The following is a 24705-nucleotide window of genomic DNA, read 5'->3' on the forward strand; positions in this document are numbered from 1 at the left end:
CTGTGTTTGGACTGCGTTTTGGTTGGCTGTCCAGTAACAAATTATAAATGAGAGATTTTCAGATAGCAGTTTAACTAAAATTAGGGCAATTTATCAGGGATTCTTATTTCCTCTAAAATTACCATATGTGAAGGGCTTATCCCGATATCTTCACTTATGGAAGGTCTGTTCCTGCTCAGGATTCAGCGCAATACTATTTCTGTTTAGGGACATTTCCCACTACTCCCATCATCCAGCCCTCCCCGAGACTGATGAAATGTGACATGTGAGCACATAAAACCTTCCTAAGACAGACTCCCATCATCGGCTTTTTTAACGTAGCATACCATGTGCTCCCCACGTACTATGGTATTTGTCACATGTCTTGCCATATATGTTTGCTAAGTAATACTCCTGTGGCATCACAGTATTATTTCTATAAGCTTTCCTCCTTGAGCGCAACAAAATCTTTTTTATTCTTTTAAAAGTGTAATTATTAGCTTAATGAACTTTATGACTTGTTACACTGTTGACAGGCTTTTTCCTGAAGTATTTTTAATCTCTTACAAAATGTGTTCTGGCAGAACTCTGGTTTTTGTCATCTTCGGTACATCGCAGCCATTTTAAAACACTCTTCGTAGTTTTTATTCCTTTTTCAATGTATTCTTCTGAAATCGGCTTAGTTAGCAAACGTTACCTTCTTAGCATTACTTTGTGGGGCAACTTGAATTGTCCGACGCGTACAAAGCTTGGGCTCCATCCCTTGGAGGACGCGGTGTTCAACTGTAGCACGTAAGCTGTCCTGCGTGCACTGCAGCCAGAGCCCCACATAAATAATCTTAAAATGCATGAGATTTAAGGAAGATTTAAAAAAGAAATATTCCTATTTCCTCTGCTCTCAATTAGAGGATTAATTTGAACTTAATCTCCTTTATCCCAAATTAGTGATCATTATCATATGGTCGGTCATAAAGTCCTCCCCAGCTTCTTGCTCGCTGAAATTCCCAGTGCGTTGCACCACACCGACCGGTGGAGTCTCCCCTGGACACATTCAGTACCCGATGTCAGCGTTGCCAAAATTAATCTTTGCAATTTGATGCCCACATCACAACTCTGCCGAACCCACAGCTAACGCACGGGTATTCCGGTCTATTGCACTCTGTCATTCCTAGACAGCTGAAGTACTTGGCTCTACTCATTTCATTATTTCTTTAAAACCACAAAATGTTTTAGAATTAAAATAAGCCTAGTTTTACCTCTCAAGGGTAAAGGCTTAAAAACAGCCTGCAATTTTAGAGGTAAATTTACAAAGAGGTAAAAAGAAATGCATTAATTATTTCTGATTCTCAACTAAAGACCATGCCCATTTAGGTTTCCTTTCAAATGTGTAATTTCAGAATTTAAGTTTTCACGATGCAAGAACATACTGTCATCAGAAAAAAACATCTTAGGTCACAAACTCCTAACCTTTTTCCATTTAATTTGGTGTAAATTTTTTGCCCCCAGTTTTGACCAGTGCTGCCTTTTTATGTGGCTGCAGCAGTGAGACGGTGGCTTTCAGGACTTTCCCACTTCTGTGGTGCCCATTATCCTACTTGGCTCAGCCCTGCAAGACAGTCAGAGGCACTATTACCGCTACTTCATTGGCGTCTTATCAACAGTGTCTCAACGGGACACATGTAAATCCTATGAAGGCAGATTTTGCACAGGTTGCTCGCACTGCGTAGCACTCTTGTGCTAGTTGGGATTGCAGAACTAATTACCAAAAGATATGAGTACAGTTTTTCTTTATTACCATCCATCTTCTGTCCCAGCCATGTGCATATGAGACACGTACGTCTGCAAAACTGGTGAGAAACTCGCCAACTAGAGCAAATTCTCATTGTTTTGACACCACAATGTGATGCTTTGAAAATGTTCAAGACTCTCTCAAACAAAAAAAAAATTGTTAAATGAGGAATAAATGTCCACGGCGCTTCAATCTACAGAGTTTTCTGCATAGGCTTCAGTAGTGCAGGACGAGAGAAGATGGACAATAAGTCAGATGTGCAAAGTCTCTTCTCAGCTGAGAGGAGTTAGCTTTTAGCTGCTGTTGTTTTCTCAAAGGTAAACATAATTAACGATCCTTACATGCACTTGCTGGTGTAATCAGCAACAGGGAAGGGATTAAATACACAGGACAGTAGGAACAGGGAACTGAAGCTATATGCTAAGGCCCACCAACTGATTGCCTTTGCCTTTCAGCAATTTAAAGACTAACTGTAAACAAAAATACTATCATGGATAAATAATTATTACAAGCAATTACTCTGTCGCAGGATTGTTTTCTAGCTCGTATTTTGCTGCAACATGTGAATTAAATGAAAGCAATTAATAAGTACAGTGTCATAATTAACTCAGTCTGAGCCAAATGCTCCCAGAGTATGTGTGTAAATATGGAGTGATTGTGGTATAGATCAAAGAAGCCGTGTAAAATTCCCTGCAGTCTCATAAGTGATTTTGGTTCTTCCGATTTAGCAGAGGAAAAAAAAAATAATTTACCTTTATTTCATGTTATTTTAAGACCACGATCTCGATCAAGGGACAGTGGTGATGAAAATGAACCAATTCAGGAAAGATTCTTCCGGCCTCATTTTCTGCAGGCTCCTGGAGACCTGACTGTTCAAGAAGGAAAACTCTGCAGAATGGACTGCAAGGCAAGTACCCCGCTGAGGGTAGCGGCAACCTTTCCGTAACATTCGCTAACTCAAAAACCAACTTAGTTTCTTTTTAAAGCTATTTGACCTAGCGGCAGTTTCAACGACTGTCAATAGGTTAATTCATCTCACTGCTTATGAGGTAGTGGACAATAAAGTTAGCCTCCCTTCCAGTGAAAGTGCTTTGAGCAAATCTTACAGCTCACACTAAACTGATTTTTAGGACCCAGCTACGCCGGGGTGTGGAGGGAAGCAGCACACGCTCTAAAGACAGCGTGCTTCTCCATTTTAAGCCCTTTTACTACTTGAGTTTCGATCCCCCATTAAAGTTTCAAACAATACAGTCTTGATTTATGCCTCTCCCTAACAGAATTAATTAAGCCTTGGATGACTTCTGTTTACTTTCTGCTGATATACTTGGGAGAAGCTATTTGTTTTCAAGCAAACAGCATGGCTTTCCAAAGTACAAGACTTGTTCACACAGACCAAGCATTAACTGGCGCAGGCGGTGCTCTCACTGAGTTACACCTAAGCGGAATGGAACTTAAAAGTTCAATAATTAGTCAGCTAACTTCTTTTTGTCTGCGAGTTTTCCACTAGAAGTTAATCTAGAAAGGAGTGTCTTCAGTACAATAAAAAAAAGACAAAAGGTGTCACCCTGCCTTTTGTTTTGCAATGTATTGTTATTTAGCTTCTGGCATATCTAAACACTGATCTTTTTTCAGTCACACCTATAAGACATCATGGAATTCAGGGAGTTGGCCAGAAAGTAAGTAAATGAATACCACTGAGTCAATGTGTAATTCAGGACAGAATTAGATCCTCAAATCTTGTAGTACACCTGCAGTTGCAAACAAAACCAAACTTCTCTGAAGTAACAAGTCAGCGTTTGGTACGGCTAAGACCATTTCCCATGATTCTCTTTACACTGCAGGTTAGTGGATTACCGACTCCGGATTTAAGTTGGCAACTTAATGGAAGACCAATTCGCCCCGATAGTTCTCACAAAATGTTGGTGCGTGAGAACGGTGTGCACTCCCTGATCATAGAACCAGTCACAGCCAGAGACGCTGGAATCTACACGTGCATTGCCAGCAACCGAGCTGGTGAAAATACATTCAGCCTGGAGCTCATTGTTGCAGGTAACGGCTTCACGCAAAGTTTCCACGCTGAGCACTGTAGGGATAACATGAGAAGGGAAAATGTAAGCGCCGCCAAATGAGATGGCTGAGGGGTGGGGGGAGTAAGAAAAGGAAACCTGGCAGTAACAGAGCTACAGGAGAGTTATAGGTGGTACATTTATGTTCTGTTGTGGCCCAAGTTGACTGGCAAGTAACCTCTGCGCGCAGTTAAGACAAGAGGGCTCTTGCCACAGCTGAGGCCACAGACCAGACTATTTACTTGAATGGGGTTTGTAATGGCAATCTGTGCAGCCCCCAATCTGTGCAGCCAATGGGTAGCTGGTATGACATAATTTGTGTGTTTCACAGATTAGACTAATGCCATTCCAGCCTTCTGGTACAGCAGTGCCTTCTGTAATTAGAAGCCCATCCTTTTATGGAGTATGAAGGAGCACTGTTTAACAGGCATTGTGCAGCCAGTTTATCAAGTCTTCCATGCTCCACGTTTCAATTCTTTCGGGGAGGCGAGGGAAACCACCTGGCTCTATTAGCACTCACTTCTTCTCTGTTAAAATACTGATGTGACTGTTTTCTTCAGATGAACCAGAATTGGAGTTTGTGATTAATGAAGACAACACTTCAGTTTCCTGCAACTTACGTTATTCACTATGGGTTTTTAGCATGTTGCTGAAAGGCTATATTCTCATAGACTAGTGTCAACATGACTGCAATCTTTATTTTCACAGCTAAGGAAGTACACAAAGCACCTGTGTTTATAGAGAAGCTACAAAACACAGGTGTGACTGAGGGATTCCCAGTGCGACTGGAGTGTCGAATCTCGGGGGAGCCATCTCCTCAGATATTCTGGAAGAAGGAGAACGAGTCACTCACATACAACACTGACCGAGTGAGGTTAGACTGACTTAGCATAATGTATAACTTCAGAGACGACTTATCCTATAACACACATGAAAACCTAGAAGGACTTAAGAATGCTTTGTGTGAACAGCAGCTCATAAATATTAACTCGTTATTGTAATAATTTATGCCATTTACTCAAACTTGGGGCCAGCCTGGTGGCTCAGCCAGAATTAAAATGGTAGTTCTGTTTTCCATCCTTGGACTGAAACAACTATCTTGGCACTTTAAGCATATGGAGAAGTAGTTTTTCTCTTCTAGAACTAAGACTTACAGAAATTTACTGGTGAAAACTGAGGCTCCTAAGTAAAGCTGTCTGCTTCTCAGCAGAAACCTTGAGTCACAACTCCGGTGCGTAGTTAACCAATGACAATTCAGGGGCTTTTGATATTCTATAAACTTGTCTTCAATATTTGATAACATTTTGTAGGAATGTTTAAGAGCAAACTCATGCTAGCTTGTGAGAAAAAGAACTCATTACTGATATGACTCTGTAATAAATTATTGCTATCCTTCTATATAATTAAGAGTATTTCAGTACCTCATTCCTCAAGTTTTTTGATCCTTTCCCCAAAAAGTCTGGGTAAATTCTGGCGTCCCTAGTACTTAAATCAGATTTCCAGATGTCTTAATCTGTAGTTGTGAAAGAGAAGCTACTTGATGCCTTTTTGCTTCTTAGTTTTCTATATAGGGTATTAAACTGCCAAATTGTCAAGCATACTCAAAGTTTTATTTTCCGCTTGCTAATTTCAGGGGAAGTTCCATATTAATGAAGTGGATTATAATTTGTAACTAGGATTGGGTCTGTTTATAACGTCATTTTAAAACAGTCTACGCTGTTTTGCAATTTAAAGAGTAATTTTTGACTTTTCTTTTGTTTAGCATGCACCAGGATAACTACGGCTACATTTGCCTGCTTATTCAGGGAGCTACAAAGGAGGACGCCGGCTGGTACACCGTTTCAGCTAAGAATGAGGCTGGGATTGTGTCTTGCACCGCCAGGTTGGATGTTTATAGTAAGTGACTTCAGTTTTCATGATCACTTTAATCCCCTCAAAAGCAACAGTTCTGTAAGCTTCGGTTTCTTCACAGAATGGTTTACGTTGGTCTCTCTTTCTTTTGTTTATAGTTTCTCCTCAATAATAACGATCCACATCAAGACAACAAATGCTCTGTCAAAGTACATTCCAGCATCTTTCAGATACCTAAAGCAAAACAAGCATGCATGCTTTCTGTTTTTGCTTAGTATAGTAAATATAGCTAATTAACAACAGATAACGGCATGATGACGTTATTTTTGTGGATCATTATTACTATTGCTCTGCTAGCACTTCCCTAACCTTTTGTATTCTTTTGTAGATTAGTCTGTAATACACCTTTGACAGCTACCACAGGTGTAGTGGATGGTTTATGGCTTTCCGCTTAATTACTCAGTTTGTTCCAAAGCAGCCCCTTCCATAGTCAATGTTTTCTTAAACCAAAATCTCTTACCAGTCTTCTCTAACAAGAATTAAAGGGGGAACGGAGCGGGGAAGGGGAGGGACTGGAATGATAAAATGATGGTTTCTGGGGTGGTGGTGGGACTTGTAAATTAGAGATTTGGCTCAGCATTCTTCAGCATACGAGCGGTGGCAATGGCAACCAGGTGATTTCCTTTCATAGATAACAAATAACCCTCGCACAGGCCTGTTACTGTAATACTAGTGCACGGAAACAAACCCCTCGCTGTAACCCTTCTCAGTGACACAACGAAAAGTAGAAAGCAATGCCAAAAAGGCGAAGTAACAAACACAGACACTATTGTTTTTCCTTACCACATCTGAAGGTGAAACTAGATGCTGAGGAAAAAACCAACCACCCAGAAGTGAAACAAACTTACCTTTGATACAATGGCTTTCTGCAGCTCAGAAATGAGTATCATCTCCTTTACAAAGGGTTGCTTGTGCATCTGGCACGCTTTGTTGCACAGCTCAAGATGGCTAACGTTTTTTCTTTCTTTCTTAATCTATAGCTCAGTGGCAACAACCACCTCAGACAACCAAGCCAAAGAAGGTGCGGCCCTCAGCCAGCCGATACGCTGCACTTTGTGACCAAGGACTAGACATCAAAGCAGCTTTCCAGCCTGAAGCAAATCCAGTCCACCTGACAATGCCATCTGGCTTGGTAGAGAGCGATGATCTGTAGATCCAACTGCCACTTCCATCATTTTCTTTCAAAGCAGACACACTGAAAGCCATTGCCTTGACCAATGATACTCCTATGTCACTTTATGCAAAGGCAAACACCTTCAAGTACAAAAGATAAACAACAAACACAGTAACCGTATATTCCTTATTCATTATACCAAATTAGAAGAATAGATAGCTTATTAATAGAAATGTACACATTGCACAACAAATCACATTCACCAGTTCCTTATACCTAAGTTGCTTCAGCTCTTACGAATAACCCTTTCCATAAAGGCCAAAATCCATCAGAGAGACAGGTTTTTCAGAAGAGAATGCTGTTTATCACTACGTGCCTTCATAAGCAATAAGTAGACACTACACAATCTTAACGGTGCAAGATGTTTCATTTGAGGCCATTAGATCACAAAGCAAATTAGAATGTATGGTTAGCTATAGTTCTAAAATGGCAATGCATTCTGATAGCTACGATGAACAAGTGCAATATTGTAAGAATGAAACAGGAAAGGACAAGGAAGAGAAACGTAAGCAAATGCTGTATCTCTGCAAACTGCCTTCTAGTCTACAATGAAAAAAAGATCTTGCCTTAAATGCTGTTGGGATGGACAAGTCTATAATGCAACAACATCAACACCGTCATTTTCAATTCTTTTGTATTTTTCCTTTTTGCCATCTAGGAGAAGGCTTACTTACAAACATACCGCAAATTACAAGCATAAGTAATTTAACCTCTTCAAGATAACGAAGAAAAAGAGCTGACGTGTAGGAACAGTCTACTCCAGACCATAAATACGGGGGAAAAAGGTGGGCGGGACAGGGCAAGAGGTTGAACCTCTCTGGATTTCCTGAGGACAGTCTGTAACCTCATAATACTCCCATTCAAGAATCTGAAATTCTTAAGGTGAGCTGGAAACTAGGGAGTGTATGTATGGGATGTTTGGCTGTTTAAAGCTTGTGTCATGTCTATGAGGATTTTAGAAATGTATAGTAAGTGAAAAATGGGTTGAGACTGCAATATGAATTTAAATGACAAGTATACACCACAGGTGATAAGCTTGCAGATCTGAGGAAGTAGAAAATGAAGATGGACAAAACCAACGCCAACTTTGTGCCTTTTTTTTTTTCCTTCTTCTTCTTAACACAGCACATGTCTCTGGTAGATTTGATTTTTTTTCTCCTCCCGATTGCAGACAAATGACAGCTCTTTTAATGGGTAAAGTCTGTGCGCCGTAGATGAAAAGCCCGAAGGCTACTTTCAGAATGCAAGGCAAATCCACATCAAACTGGAGCCCCACCTAAGTCAGCCCTGACTAGGTAGTTTTAAATTAGAATCAAATGAGTTTCAGCTGAAGGGGAGGGAGGGATGGAAGAATTACTAGGCCTGACAAGAAAAATGAGCATTTGATGGTACGAGCATACTTTGCTATGAAAGGAAAACACTGTATTCCTTATATGAAGCACATATATGGTATCTTTCATTATTTATAATAAAAGTGTTGAAATCTTTTATCGCAGTTCAGTTATTCAGAAGTCCTGTACTTAGGGTTTTTTTAAATTTTGTAATTGTGTACACCATATATTGCATTATTGCTATACGTGTATTGCTTTGTAAGTACACAAAGTTTGTTTTGTTTTTTAGTGACTAATAAACTTTAGCACATAAGGTAGTACTATTCTGGTGCAGGATATGACCAGTTATGGGGATCGTTAATCTAGATTAACGTCATAGTCTGTCATCTGGGCATAATCTGATTCTATTCTAGAAAAAGTATGTCATATCATTTGCCAAATTTTTCTCGACTGTGACATGCTAATTTACTTTTTTGTTTAGCTTCACTAGCATTACTTTGCCACCTTTTATTTGTATTTATAAAAAAAATGTATTATCATTACTTTGGATTGTTGTGCTGATATAATGTGGGTTTAACATCAATAAATGCTACACAAATAGAAAGTTTTTCCTCTGGTAAAGACTATTAACTGTTTCAGTACGAGCACACAAGTGAAAGATTTAGAAATTTTAAATACCGTGAATACAGATGAAATGAGGGCTATATGCAGCATCTAAAAACGGCTAGAATTTATCAGAATATTACGCTTGTGACCCAAAAACTTGTTTAAACGAAACAGAGGAACACAACCCATAAGTTCTGAGAAATTTTTGCCGAACAGAAGTACCTGAAGGTGCTTGTTTTTGATAGGTTAGAAAATAAGCAGGTCTATTTTGTGTGTCTGGTAATTGCAATATGACATCACTTCCAACTGACTCTAAGTAAAGGGCATGGTCCAAGTGCTGTTAAATTGGTTTAAGAAGAGTCTTCTAACAAGGCAATATAAAAATTAGAAAATTAAAATATTAAGATTTACTTGTAAAATCCTGAATATTAACTATCTTCTCCTTCTTTCCTTTCTCTGCAAAAATACCAGGAAAGATGCAAGATAAGTTTTTTCTTTTAGGTTTACATTTCAAGCATTGATCACTACAAACAGAATTATCTCAGCAATTGAGTACTGACATTAATGGGGATACTGCCACTGAAGTCAATGGAGTTCTGTCTGCTTACAGTAAATTTGTCTTTGGCTTAGAGACTAAAAAGCTGAGACTGCTCTTGTGAGCGAGTTTAAGATGAGGTCATCATCACTTTTTGCCTCTGTATATATGTACGGACACACACTTAAGTAGTAAATCACATCTCTAAGCAGCGAAGTTGTTTTTATGAAAACTCAGCTGTGCTGTTACTTAGTTACTGGAACTGTTTGGGTTTACAAATTCAGAGATAGAAGTGTGGCACAAGAAAATGACATACTTCTCAAGCCAAAAATCTGAAATTCTTGGAAGCATCAAAGTAACTTTCAGAAGTTTAACCTCCCTCCACAAACTCCAAAGATAGATAGATAGATAGCACAACTTGAAAGTGTACTTCTGTCATTTCACAGGACTAAAAAAAGAAGTCCTAACTTTGTGCGAGACTTCAGGTTTAGCTATGGGAAGACTTAATCTGCTCAGTCCAAGTGTATTCAAAGCCATCGACGACTCAGTGCAACTACATTCAGGATGACGACAGCAACCTCTGTCAAGAGCAGCAACAACGTGGTGCAAAATTCCACATGCAAGGTTTTTTTGGCTGGTGGTGTACCTTAACACACAACACCTTTATCCTACAACTTCAGGACCAGAGCAACAATTAGTTAACATAAACAATTTTTTTGTATCGCAGCCAAGTGGGGATTAGGGATCAAAACCAAACTACAGTACCATTTGAAAGCCTAGCTTATAAATCGTAGTTTCTTTCTGCGTTACCACTTTCAAAGACCATTTTAGTTCAGTTAGTTTGTATGCTAATAAATGCCTTGATTCTCCACATATGGACAACTGCATCCTTATCTCTGTGAGCAGTCCAAACAGATTTCATATGTAAGTACTTCATGAGATCATATTATCCATCGTGTCCTGACGCTGAGGAGATCAGCTGCACGCTCTGGCTGTGTGACCCCGCTGCCAAACCCACACTGTGTATGTAGTATAGACGGATTAATGCACGGACTGGCAATGCCTGCTCAGATTATACACGTTGACAACAGACCCGATTCACTGCCTCACGATTCAGCTGTACATGCAAGGGGCAGAATTTGCTGACATTTAGCTCATTCTCCTCAACTAGCTAAAAGAAAAAGCCCTCCCTCCCCCTGCACAGCTCTTCTGTTTGAACAGAACCATGAGCACGTAAGACACATCAGGCAGATGAAAACACAGCTCCTGCCCCAAGAAATTTACAATCTGTTCCAGAGAGCGCACAGTATTCTTTAACGTGTCTTAAAGTTTGCAACTGTAATCCCGAATTAAGCCAAAATCTGCGTCCTTTTTCAAAAATGATTAATACATAAAATAACCTCATACTGTACTGAATCGCTAATAAAAATGTCAGTGTTTGGAACACAATGCTCAACTCACACTCACAGCAAAAAAGCCAGACTACAAGCAAGAGTACCTGTACAGCAATGATTTCAGCAGCTATACAGAGGACGAAGGCGAGTGAACTTCAGTCCACCACCACCAGGAAGGAGAAATTTTTTGCTTTATAGAACTGCAGTGCAACAGGTAAACCCTGGGGAGGGCCAAGTCTTGCAACCGCTGTCACTTTCTAGTTCTGTAGTAGCAGAAATTGTGCAGAAACAGCTGCAGAACAAGAAAGGAGAAAAAAATAACAGCACATGGCCACTACTCAGAATGATTACATCATTTACAGCAGGAGCTCTACAAACCTCATTACACTGAATGGATTAGGGGGTTCTTTTTGCCTGAAACTGTTCTGTTAAACACACAACTAAACATATTGTCAAGCCTTTTTTGGCCAACTCTTGGCCCAGCCATCACAGAGTATTTCTACAAAGAACAGAGGGTACAAAAATACATTGCCAAGGACAGGACCTTTCCAAGCTACTGCAAAAGGTGTTGAAAATACCTAATAAGATAAGACTTCCCATACAACAAGCAACATACCTCTGTTCTGTTGCAGATTAAGAACTAGCGGATTTTGGAGATGGCTTTTACCTGCAGCGTTTGTCTGAGCAACTGCTGGAGACATTTGTAGGAAAGGGCCGGTCTAGAAGAAAACCTCTTTTACCACACTATTCTATCGTATAATGCACAATTCTTTTTCTTACTGACTCTTGACTCACTTCCTCCTACAATACTTCGGAATCAGATTCACTGAACGTTTTTGTAATACACTGTTAATCTACAATAAAAGTTTTACATATCTTAAATTCTGTACTAACTTCAGCTGTACAGTCTCTGATCATTTACTAATTCATGTTTAATAACATATAATAAACGAAAACCTAAAATCAAATGTAATTCTTCTATCAGCACAACTGTTAGTAAATCCAAAGATCCTGAACTGAAGGTGAATGATGGCATTCCAGGTATGGAACAGCAGCAGCTTTCAAGAATTTCAGGATGTAAAGTTCCAGAGCCACTTTCCACTAGGAAAAAAACTGTAATTACGTAATGTAGAATTCAAAATCTAAAATAGGCTCTGTTAGTTGTTTCCCTCAAAGTCCTGTATACAAAAAGCGTAACACAGTTAAAAATCTTAATAGAAGAATGAAGAATTTTTAAAATTCATTTTAAGCTTTTTCAGAGCAGAAAATCCATTCAACAACCAACTTCATAAAAGCAGAACAAAGTTTTCATTTGTGATTATTAGTGTTTTCTTGCAACATCTAAAAATGCTTATAAGAAGAGGCACAGCTATCAGCAGTAACTGTCATTCTAAAAAGAAAATGAATTTCAAGTTAGCCTACACATCCTAAAAGCAGAGATGGAGTGTCACAGTGTTTCCAATCACTATTTCCAAGGACTAAGACATCAGTGACCTGTCTTTGCCCAGGGCAAGTGGCATCCAAGCCTAAGGTGAAGCAAAAAAGAACACAGCACCTTAAGCGGGGAAGAAAAACGTTGATGATGATCAGTGCAACTCCACTGCCATCGCTTCAGAGTTCAGATTTCTCCTGGCTGCTTCCGGCCGATGTCAAGTGACAACTCAGGCCTGAACTCCCAGTAAGCGTGGTTGAGCTCAGTGTGGAAGTCAGAGGAAGCTGACATCGCAGAGCACTCATCAGCGGTCTGTACAGCAGAAATATAGTTCCTGTTTACGAAGGATAATACAGTAAGGGGAGCTCAAATGAGTTGTCCTTTTTAGAGGCAAAACTAAGTTTCTTACTTTAGCAATGCAAGTAGCTCTTCATGGACAGCTTCAGCTGAGTATGTCAAAATAAACAATTTCTTATGAACAAAACTCACCTCACATATTAATAATGATCTAGTATATTTGGTTCTCCCCCAAATGGAAAGACATCACCTCAATCAATGACAGATACAGGCACATGATAAGCATTACTGGACGCCAGATAATAGAGCATTAGGAAGAAAGGCATCATGGGGCTAATAGAAACAAAGATTTTACAGAAAACTTAGTAAACAGCTTTGCAAAACCATGTAGTAAGTTAACGTTGCTAATCTAATATTTACAGATCGACTGAATACAGCTTCACCGTATAGCAGAAAGCTTAGCATGACCTCCACTCTGGTGCCCTGAAAATTATGGTGAACCATAAAACTACAGGTGCTCTCCATTCTATATTCCTTTCAACAAAAGAACTACAAGAACCTGCCCAGAACGGATGCAGTTCCAGTCTACTGCTGGCAGAGCCGTCTCACCATCAAAAGTCATATATGCATACTAAACGGCATCTATACAAAACACATGCAATATTGTTTCTTTTCTCTAGGGCTGCAGGAAGCTTTCAGTACAAATCTACCAACTACCTGAAAAATCAGGATCAAAAGCCAGAGTGACAGCAGCAGGAAGTAAAACGCTGTAACCCAGAGCTTTTAACAGGTCTCCAACATATGGGTGGAGATCTGTTTACGATGCAGTCTCTAACATATAGGTACAACACGGACTTTTAGTGCATTTAGCATTAGAAGTACAGAGCTGGGAGACGTGCAGATTAGAATTCACAAAACATCACAATGCTTCACCGACATGCCTCAGCAATACCGTCGAGTCAACTTGCAGTTATCCCTAAACAAATTGTTCAAAAGAAAGCAGCCATTTCAAACCCGTCGACGTGCTACATGTGCAATGCCACCTCTACAGTGTCAGCCACCAGCCTGGGAAAGGGTAAGTAACATCCACACACCTCCATTTGCTCAGACAGCGTTAGCTCCGTGGCATCTGACCCCACACTCCCACTGACATTATCCTAATGTGCATATAACGATACTAGGGAAGATTTGGTGGGTTTTACTTGTATGTTGTCTCAATACCTTTGACATCATCATACCCAAACTGGCAGTTTGTAAACAGATCTCCAAGTAGCCAAAGCAATTTTAGTTTTAACAACTATGCCAGACAGACTCATTTTTATTTCAGAATATGAGACTATAATGGTGAAATACACAAAGAAGAAAAAAAAGAGCAGAATTGGATCTGATGTTATTTAAAAAAAAGAGTGAAAAAAAACACAATTGTGGGTTTTAATGTTGTATTTTGTTCTATGAAATGAACAAAAAAATATCCCAAATCTTATCAGATATGAGCTGTTAATATGAAAAATAAAAGCATAAAATACTAGAACAGTTGAGGTCATACTCACGGTGATCTAAAGATATCTGGCAGGGTACACGTAATATTTGTTACTAACTCAGCACACATATCTACAGCAAAAAGAAGCCTTCAGCACTTAAACTGAGCATAGTGTAGCGGTGAAAATAAGACATAATCTAGGGCTTCAGCAGAGTTCTTAAAGAGCCAATGCTCTTTAAAGACCTTCCACCACTACATCTGCCCTGTCTTTTCAAACACTGACCCACTACCTGAATTAAGTAGGTGTACCTGGTCTTGGAAAGCTCAGTTTTCATGAGCTTTACTTAAATGAACTACACTATGCTAAAAAAAAAAAAAAAAAAAAAAAGCGTCACACAATTGAAACAGCCAATGTATGTTTCAGTTTCATGCCATACAACCTCTCACACTATGCAACACATCAAAGGAGGAAAATTTGTCACACAATTGCAACAGGCAATGTATGTTTCAGTTTCATGCCATACAACCTCTCACACTATGCAACACATCAAAGGAGGAAAATTTGTCTAACAGCAATAGATAATTGTTACAATGTATGTTTTAACCGTAGGTAATAATGTAATAAAGATAATTTGAAGGCTGGGATTTAGATATACACTTTCCATTCAAATTTCACTGAATTCAATATTGAAATCCTTTCCATCTTTAAAAATCACGCCTTACATCTACAAATAGCTCAGGATATATGGATTTGGACTGGTAACAGCAATGCCAGCTATCAACTTTATATCTACACAGACAACTGCACTTCCCTAAAACTACACGGATACTAACCAACTATTACCAATATAATAATATGCCTTAGGATAGACTGCCCTCAGGAGGCCGAAATGAAATCTCTTCATGGGATATCACACACTAACTCAGCACACTTTATACACATCAGTTACCATTAAAGAAAGTCTGCAAAAGAAAGTCTGTTCCTTGCAACAGCTCTTATGTACAGCTGCAATGTTAAAAAAACCTCACTGACATTCTTTGTGTCCTGCTAGAAACTTCTACTGATGATAATCAATTGCAATATATGTCTCAAAAGTAGGAAAAGACTAACAGAGAGTTCACCACAGCCAGTTCTAAGTTACAAACACATTTCTTAAGAGATAAGCAGGAGAAGTAAGACTGCAATGGTACTTAACAAAACATTATAGGAGACTTTTAAGCAATATAGCAGGTGAAGAAACATTAGATGAATAAAAGCACATGCTCTCCCTTCCGTTAGGAATGGAATCACAGAAACTCTGTATGTCTAATAAGAAACTAGACTGACGTTTTCAAAATTCAGTTGAGAAATCATAAGTAAGCCAAGCACACAGTCCTGCTCAAGAACACCCACATGCAAAAAACCCCCCAAACATTTAAATATAGCTCAGCATAAATGCTAGCAGCACAAGACATAAAACCCGAATGTCTGTTTTTAATCAAGGACAGTGACATAACAAGCATACCAGAAATATGATGGAAGCAAGACAAATAAGCAAGATAGTGATACAAAATATATAGGAAAGTCATCAAACTAAATATCAATGTATTAACTCATTAAATCAAATAGGGATTGAATTTCCAGGCCTAATGCGGTAAACTCTGCTGTTAGACAATTAAGATGACGGTAGTAGCTATGACATCCAAGGACTATAAGGCCAGCAATGTCACCGTAATGAAAGACAGCAATTATTGGCTGGTTAGATAAATATCACACTGAAAAAGCCAAGATCACTTTTTAACATATTTTTTTCATGCAGCCAGCCATGATCTGTCTAAATTTTACATTCAGTGACAGATTCCATTTGACTGCTAACGCTAGACTGATGGTTTTACGAAGGTTGACTTTTCAGTTCTAGGAGCTTTTAATCCATGCCAGCTTCTCCCTCCCCCCACAAAAAGTTTGATTTGGCGTGTGTATTTAAAGACGTCATACTGAAGTTTGGTGCATACAATGTTAGTGCAGTTGTCAAGCATTGCATTTTAATTTTTTTTACTTGCCTCTTTGGTTTCATTTTAGCATATTTCCTTGTTTTATGTTGCTCCTTTTTTTGTGGAACTCTGCAGTAGTGGACTGTTGTCTTTATTAATAAAAGTGGTTTATATTTTCGCAGAAATAAAAGTTACCATCACAAAGCCAGTCTTTGAAAATAACACTTTGAGTCGGGTCGTGTATGCTCCAGGGGACCACAGTCAGAATTGAATTAGACAGATCAGAGTATAGAGGAACAATTTACAAAAGTGCATACAAACTGAACACCAGGTTAGGAACAGGTGCCATGCCCGAGTAAGACAAGCAGACGATCAAAATAAGAAGGGAAGGCAAAGCCACAGAGAAAAAAAATCCCCAAACTCTGAACAAAACCCCAGATCAGTTTTTGGTACCACACAGGAACTTGAGTAGAACCTCTACAGGCAACTCACGGAAGATTTTACCCCTCAGAGCAAATCATCAGAAGAGGTTACAGAGCAAAGAGTGACAAATGGCTGGGGCTGGGGGCTATCACTCCCTAATTCCAAAGGAAATAAGTAACTGCAGTGTGAAACTTATGGGTTAAAACCGCCTCATTATCAAATGACTGGAAGATGGCAAAAGCGACAGCAAGCTTTGGGGAAATTTGTGGGTGGAAGGATTACTTGTTTCGTAAGAAGAGATTCCAGAGGGACCCAGGGAACTACAGACTAATTATACTTTTCTGTACATAGCAAATTGCCAGAAATTGGTCTAAAGCTATGAAAACAACTGGATAAATGTACTGAGGGAAGTCAGAGTTGCTTTTGCAAAGGAAAGTCATATTTGATAAACATTTTTAGAGTCCTTCTAAAGAGTAAAAAGAGATGAGAGTAAGGAGATCTAATAAAGCACGCTTGAAATTCTAAAAGGCATCTGACACATTCCCTTGCCAAAAACCATTAAAGATGCTGTGCTGCCAAGAGAAGAAGTTGTCATATCAGTAAATTGTTTAAAGATAGAAGAGAAAGGTTACGAATCAGCAGTCATTCTTTCCTAAGGACATGGATCACCAACAGAACACCACAGGCACCTATGCTGAGGCTAGCAAAGTACAACCAATTCATAAGGGTTCCGAGACAGCAATTTCTGAAACCCACAGTATATTCCAGTAACACTAAGTTACTCTAAGTAACAAAGGGATAAAGGAGTTAAACAAAAAATTGCAGAACCATTTCACTGAGGAAACAGGTGTTAAAAGCAGTAGACTGAATTCACTGTAGAACAATTCACACTGGAGAAAATACAAAAAAAAAATAAAATCAGTCCTAAATACATATACAAGGAAATGGGCTCCAAGTTGACCATTAATTATTTATGACTGAGTTATTGTTCTTATATAGCTTCTGAAAAAGTGTAAAGGTTAGGAAAAGGCAAAACTACTATGCATTATTTTTGGAAGCAATATAAAACAAAATATCCTATTTTTTTTAGATTAATCCACAGCGAATACCATGAGCGGTTCCACCTGCTCCTCCCTCCTTGAGAAACTGGAAAAGTAAAAGACAACAAAGATGATGTAAGGTACAAAAGAGCTTTCCAGCAATAAGCAACTAAAAGAAATATGGGTCTTCAGTTTGAAACAGAAACAACTGAGGCAGGAAGGATACAACAGAGGTCTACAAATTCAAAAGTGACGCAGAGAGAGCACAAGAGGGTTGTTATAATGTCTCCTCAAAAGTGCCGGCCTCAACCAAAGCTATGAAATGGCAGATTCAAACGTATCAAATTGCTGGAGGTAAGAGAGTCTTCTAAGGAAACATCACCACCCACTTGATCTGTTACCCACCCTACGAATTCACTGCTTCCATTGTCTGAGACATCACACCAGGCCAGACAGGACCCTAGTCTGACAAAGAGATACTACTTCTTAGAGTGGATGTACACAGTAAATGATGAAATGGATGACTGTTTTTAACCAGTTTTCAGTTCTAATTTACTAGTTTGAAGAAAAGGGATATAAAGGTCTTTTAAAAATATGACTTTAAGGCTACCAACACTTCAGTCTAGTCCTAAAGCAACAGCAGTAATAAAAACATAGTATGTATTGCTACATTAAAAAAAATACTTAGCAGCATACTGAGCTGCTTCTGAGGGTGTTATTCCAGGTTTTAATCACAAATATAAACTACAAATGCCATTGCTAATAACTTATTTAACAGTTCCCTTACCCAACAAAACAAGGGATAATAATAAATAGGGTCAGAACTGACTAAGAGGAAATTATTTTTAATCTCTTAATTTTGGCTTCTGGTCAAGATATGTCACACAGGCTTTGCCTGTAAAATACTAAGGACAGGTATGGGCAGTAGCCAAGTTACTGACATATTACTACTTGACTAGTAAAAATGGGAGTACCAGCTGTCCTTCCTCACCTTCAGCGCCCCTGGAAAAAATTCAGCTATTCTCTGGCCAGTTCCTCCTATCAAAGAGAAACATAATTAGCAATTATATTTTTGGTGCAAAGACACATACGACACATAACTTTTAACAAATAACACCACCTCTCTACAAAGAGATAACAGCAAGATAAGGGCTCCTGAAAGGACTACCTTTAGTGGTATTCACATTCCACAGCGAGTAACACAACCAACTGTAAAACCCCCTGAATATATAACCATTCCTTGTATTATTTCTCAGTACATACCTGCAAGAAGCTTGAACATGCACTGCTTTCTGGAACAAAGACAAAATTTCTCAGCTGCACAAATGAAGAAAATCTCAGACTTTAAAGACTCAAAGTTATCACCAGTGAGATCTCTTCTTTCTGTACTTCAGTTTGTGCCAAGATGAGAAGTAATTTCAAAAGCTGAATCAACATCTGGATCATGACGCAATGAACACTGGAACTAAGAAGTGAAGGTCCTAAACCACACTGATAATTTTCTTTAGAGATGATAAAAACATCAATTACCAAAAATTACTTGATCTCAATAGACAAGCCTGCGGTCAAATTTTTGGTAATTTTTCAGCAAGAGAGGAACCCTGAGGATCATTTACAGCTGAATAATTACTCTGCTTCAAAAGCTGCTTTGAATAAAATAAATGGCTATTTTATTGACTATACATACATATTAAAGAGCATCAACATAACAGCTGAACTGAGCGTTCAAGAAGATATAGAGCAAAACACCTTGACTTTACACTCGGGAAGTGATATGTGTTTTCTAAACATCTACTGAGTCAGTGAAAAGTCTTTTATGCAGCAAGGTCTGCAACTGTACTGTTCATCAGTGTATGTGCAGCTCCAACTCCAAATATTACAGAAATAGCAACTCCAATGACCAATCAACAGTCCTTCAATGTATAAATGCAAGTGTTACTGGATTAAATGAGTGCTGTACATACAGTCAATAATGGAACTGAGCAGGTTTTGTCTTTATAAAAAACACATTGCATGTAATTAAATCCCCTGAAGCCAATTCAGGTATGTCAAAGATCTGGAAGCTCCTAGCTTTGTAGTGTGAGCTACAAACAAACAAAAACCAAAGGAAACTCCTTGGCACTTTGTAGGGACTAACTGATAAGAATAAAAAATTATGCAGTTCCCAGTCTTCGTCCTACGTGAAAAACTTGATGCAATCATACCCGCCAACCAACAAACACGCCTCCGCACTTTATTAACCTTTGTGTAACATGATAATTCCAAGTAAAATCTCCACTCTATCCCAAATTGGAAAACACGACTTTATAAAAATATAGTCCTCTAAAATGTATCAGGAAGTTATTTAAAACTATTACCATACCAAAACCAGATTTTTTTCAAATTGTTACATACACAGATTTCATAATACCAAATGGACTCTTTTGGGTAGCTAACTGTGCATGCTGGACTTTACCGCTGCTGAATTTGTCCTCTGACTAAACAGTATCAAGTCAATTACATACATCAATCTTCAACTAATCTCCAACACCCCCCCCATTTAATATAATATATTTATATATTACCATCGTGACATTTAAGTAGGTACTTATTCAAGGCAGTATTTAAGTCATAAGCTGCAAGCCTCCATCTACAATTAGAGTACTCCCTGTAACATAAGGGGACTCCAGAAGAAAGACAACGGCTTGTGCAACTTCACGAGGCTCTCCAAATCTTCCAAGGAGAATTGCTTTCTTCAGCTGATCTTCTTCCAAATGAGCAGTCATCTCCGTGTGAATAAAGCCTAAAAGAGGAGAGATATTTGAAGAATTACCTAACCTTCAACTAAATTTCCCTAGAGGATTCTCTCTGGAATCCTCCAAAGTGAAATCTACTACCAGCTATGGTTGTTCAACATCTCAAAATTCAGTCCGCATCATTTTATAGCTGAGAATTTTTTTACCTAACCAATAAAACAACTTCCAGTTTTGGAAGCACTGATACAATAATAAGAATGCAGAGATCTACAGAAGTCCATAAACAAACAAACAAAAAAAGGTAACTAAAATTGGGTCCCAAACCCATATTTAGCATCACTTTTCTGAAAGACAAAATACAGTTATTCCAACAAAACATTCTCAATAAAAACACGAGTATGAAATCTCTGTCAAGAAACCCCTACAGCTTGCAAATGTTTCCACAATATTTTAGAACTTATGACAGCATTTGCATAATTTCTATTATAGCACTCATTTGAAGAATATTTCTCGACATTTTTGAAGGACATTTCTTTACAATTTTCAGTTATCTGAGATTCAGTTTTCCCACTGCTGCACTTCTCTTCACATAAGCTGCAGCTTCATAGAGCTGATCTTATCTGCTTTCTAGCTGCTATCAAGAAGGGAAAGTCTCAGTTTTCCTTTCTACTGTACAACTCTGCCCCTTTATGATGACTCTGGACCCTTCAGTTTGCTGCTCAACTCACTAAACAATAAAAAGTATTTTTCCTGCCTAGTTCACAAGCTGAACTGGTTCACGTAGAGGTGTGACAGGCATTAGAGCTAGCACAAGGTGAGCAGCAGAGTACACAGCTATGAGTGGAAAAAGTCAGAAAAGACAGAAGGATTTTTCCTTCAGGGTGATGGGTTGCTTGGACTAGATCATCTTGTGAAATCACAGCCTTGTCCTCAGACCTCACCGAACTTTCTTTCCAGACTCTCTCCTTTTACTACAGGAATAGACAGGGATGCTTTCATGCCAGCTTCTCATGGTCTTTCATGTTTCTCTAATAACAAATAAGCATTCTCTAGCAGGAGACGAGGGTAGCTGCCTGTATATAATTAGTTCTTCCATCTGCAAGGACAGCAGGTTTTGAAGGAGGAACAAAGAAAAAACAAGACATTTATTATGTAATAATGGACAGAGGAACAGGTAGACATGCTCTTCCAAATCTCTCAGTGTTCCCTTAAAAGGACTGAAGGTTTTGTAAAAGAATGTATTACACTTTAAACGGAAAAAAAAGGTATTAAAAACATGTACTTACAAAAGTCGAAGAAAAAAAATAACAATTTGTCTTAAGTTACTTTCAGAGTACAGCAAATATCCAGCAGTCTTGACGATCATGTATTGCAACATCAAGGATGTAGGAACTTCCCAAAACTAACCTGGAGCAACCACGTTGACTCGAATTTGTTTTTTTGCTACTTCTTTAGCAAGGGAGCGTGAAAATCCAACTAATCCTGCTTTGGTAGCACTGTATACACTTTGACCAGAGTTGCCTTTAAGTCCTACAATACTTCCTAAAATAAAGAAATATCAAAGAGAAGAAAAGATTAAATGCCTAATTTGAAACCTTGTACTAGCTTTATCATTTAAGTTTTAAACTTGGAATGGAAAATGAGATTACAAGAAAAGGAATTAAAAGTATATTACTTAAGTGTACTTTATAGCCTACTGCTGGGATAAGCAAATCCCTCAATTATCTGTGATTTTTGTGCAATCCATATACCTATGTTGACCAACAGGTACCAGGAGAGTAAAATGAAGAGCTTTCTAAAAAAGTACCCTTGGAAAGGAAAAAAAGAAAAGAAAAAAAGAGAAACCAACTGTACCTATTTGATTCTTAGTTAATAAGTAGCAACTGGTAGATTTAGCTACTGAAAGAGCTGATAAAGAATGGTAAAATTCTTTTTTTGAATAAAATATAAACTCTGAGGTGTTTATTACTGAAACAAGCTCACTGTACATTTAGAAGTTGCTGAAATTGCACAAAAGAATAAGCATTCATAAAGCAATGCTAAATACAGAATGTCTAAATTCAAATAAAATAGTCAATCGTAACAAGTAACATTTTAACATGTTACTCCTGCCAAACATTTCTAGGAAAATATTACATAGAATTCCATTGGATTAGACAAGCAACTTACCTATGTTGACAATAGCACCTCCCTTTTGTTGAATCATGCTTTTTACAGCAGCTTTGCATGTCAACATTGTTCCCAAAAGGTTAGTGTGAATCTGGGCTATCATATCTTCAGTCTTGGTTCTCAGTAACAACCCATCCCTGACAAACAGACCAAAAACCCCAAAAGAACTCACTGAACAATCCCAATGATCACATTTACCCATAATAAAGCATGACTGATGAATGGAATATTAATGGGGATTTATATGGTTCCATACATTCTAGTATTCAAAACACTAGTGTTCAAGACACTGCAAGGATGACACGTAGCAAGATGAAAGTTAGTTATGCTTCTGGCAACAAAGCCTCCTTTGCAGAGAGGTATTAAAGATTGTTTTGGACCACTTCAGGGTGAAGAAGTAGAAGAGAGCGGAGTAGAGGGGGAACTCAAACTCCGAATGCAAAAGCTACAGCTATACCATCTGTTAGAATCCTACTTTCATGAGGAACAAAACACTGATGAGCACTAAATGCTGTTTTCGGATGTACTCATTAACGATTACTCTTACTAAATGCAAAGGCTATTAGCACCTTACAAGAAGATGCTGTCATCCAGAATTACATTCATTACAAGACCGTATAACTAACCTGTTGATCCCAGCTGCGTTAACCAAGTAGTTAATAGGACCTAAATTCTTCTGCATCTCCTCAAAAGTATTTTGGACTTCTTGTTCACTGGATACATCACAGCTAAGTGCCAAATGTCCTGCTGTATTGAAATAAAGGGACGTCATAATAATAGTAAAAGATGGTATACCATTCATAAACCTTCAGAATTTACCAAGTCAATGGCAAAAATAGATGTTGAACTAGTAACTTGAGGAACCTGTTTAATCTCCAGAGAATTAAATAAAGACAATTTTCAAGTATTGCATTGATTAGTTATGTAACAATTTCTTGATTCATGTTTTGGCCTTTTGAAATCAGAAGTTCAACATGAGCAGACTAGTCTCAGTTCTGGCTTGGTCAGGAGCCAAGGATGACTCAATTCACACCACCTCTCTGTTGTGACTTTGAACAATTCCTTTCATCTTACCTATTCTACCCACAAGATATGAATTGTAACACACTTAACCTTCCCAAAGAATATTGCAAAACCAAAATTGTACTGGTATAGCTTTTCTTTCAAATTTCTCAGCCATTACTTTAATTTTCATCCAGTTAAACAATGAGGTTTATATAATGCTTTACTATTTTTACAAGTTGCCTAAGCCCTGGGCAGTGAAGAAAGTATTGCAAAGCAGCATACGTACCACCAAGATTACGTGCAGTGGTTTGGGCTACTTCCAGATTTCTAGCAATAATCGCCAGGCGGCAGCCTTTCTGTGCCAGTAATTCTGCAACAGCTTTCCCTATTCCTCGGGATCCTCCAAAAATGGCGCAAACCTTGCCCATCTTCAAAAATAATTCACAAATTTGCAAACAAATTATGAATTTCAGATCACATATAGCAGAGAATAACCGTTATCTTGTCAATATCAAGGCCCTTACTAATCTGTAGCATTTTGTAATATCCAATTATAGAATTAGTAATGTTAATTTTTTTATTCACAAAAAAGAAATACTTGAACTAAAATAGTCACCGCTTCTACAAATACCAGTTAATTCTTAATGATTTCTGAACTAGTAAAAAAAAATATGCGTGTAATCTAGCATTTTGATTCTACTGTTATGATAATTCCTATTCAGTTGATGAAATATGCGATTTATGTATCTAAAGGCCATAACGTATTGTTCAGGTGTTTATTCAAAGCCAACACAGTAGCTGTAATAATATTGTTCTTGCAAGTACAATTCTCGTCCTTAAGTCATTTAGCCTCAAGGTCTCACTCCATCCTAAGTATCTGTGTTGGACATCCACACTGCAAACATTACTGAGCGTGATTCGATACTACTGTATTCACACTAGTTTAATACTAAGCTACACGACAAAATACTATGTTTTAGCACTAGCCTTAGGGTTTTTTGGTTTCTGCTTTTGAAGAAAAAAACCCACTTTTTGAAATGTGAAACGATTGTGAAGTAGCTAGCTTAGATGTTTAGGAAGGAATGTTAGAAGAAAGTACTTCTGTAGAATGGTCTTTTATTCTGCAATCTCTATAAACCAATCAGCTGTTTTGGGATTTTCTGAGGAGCCAGAGGCAGAATCCAAGCAATAGTAATGAACCTCTTTTCCATACGTTTGAATAAATCCTTTTTGAACTCAATTAAACTTTGTCTCCATAACATCCTGAGGCAATAAGTTTCATTATTTGTGGAAAAGTACTTCTTTTTGTTCTTAATTTGTTTTCTGATTAGACAATACTACGCATTTCTCTTCATATCTTCCCCTCAC

At 38.2% G+C, this 24705-nt stretch overlaps 2 protein-coding genes across 2 annotated transcripts in view; one reads left to right on the forward strand and one right to left on the reverse strand.

The window, feature by feature from the left end:
• PALLD (palladin, cytoskeletal associated protein) overlaps positions 1-7467 on the forward strand; it is a 201474-nt gene extending 194007 nt beyond the window's left edge. Inside the window, exons 16-20 of the mRNA XM_009893734.1 lie at positions 2543-2675; positions 3610-3817; positions 4543-4708; positions 5597-5730; positions 6726-7467. Coding sequence (XP_009892036.1) covers positions 2543-2675; positions 3610-3817; positions 4543-4708; positions 5597-5730; positions 6726-6898 — 814 coding nt within the window. The 3' untranslated portion in view covers positions 6899-7467. The remainder of the gene's footprint in view (positions 1-2542; positions 2676-3609; positions 3818-4542; positions 4709-5596; positions 5731-6725) is intronic.
• A 12539-nt stretch (positions 7468-20006) lies between these two features.
• CBR4 (carbonyl reductase 4) lies at positions 20007-23765 on the reverse strand. The gene is made up of 5 exons (XM_009893735.1): positions 23624-23765; positions 22959-23079; positions 22333-22469; positions 21571-21705; positions 20007-20210 (listed from the first exon to the last, which is right to left on the reverse strand). The coding sequence occupies exons 1-5, from the start codon at positions 23763-23765 to the stop codon at positions 20032-20034; spliced, it is 714 nt and encodes a 237-aa protein (XP_009892037.1). The 3' UTR covers positions 20007-20031.
• Positions 23766-24705: the final 940 nt, after the last annotated feature.

This window comes from Charadrius vociferus, unplaced genomic scaffold (genome assembly GCF_000708025.1).
Source record: "Charadrius vociferus isolate BGI_N301 unplaced genomic scaffold, ASM70802v2 scaffold59, whole genome shotgun sequence".
In the NCBI taxonomy this organism is placed as follows: Eukaryota; Metazoa; Chordata; class Aves; order Charadriiformes; family Charadriidae; genus Charadrius; species Charadrius vociferus.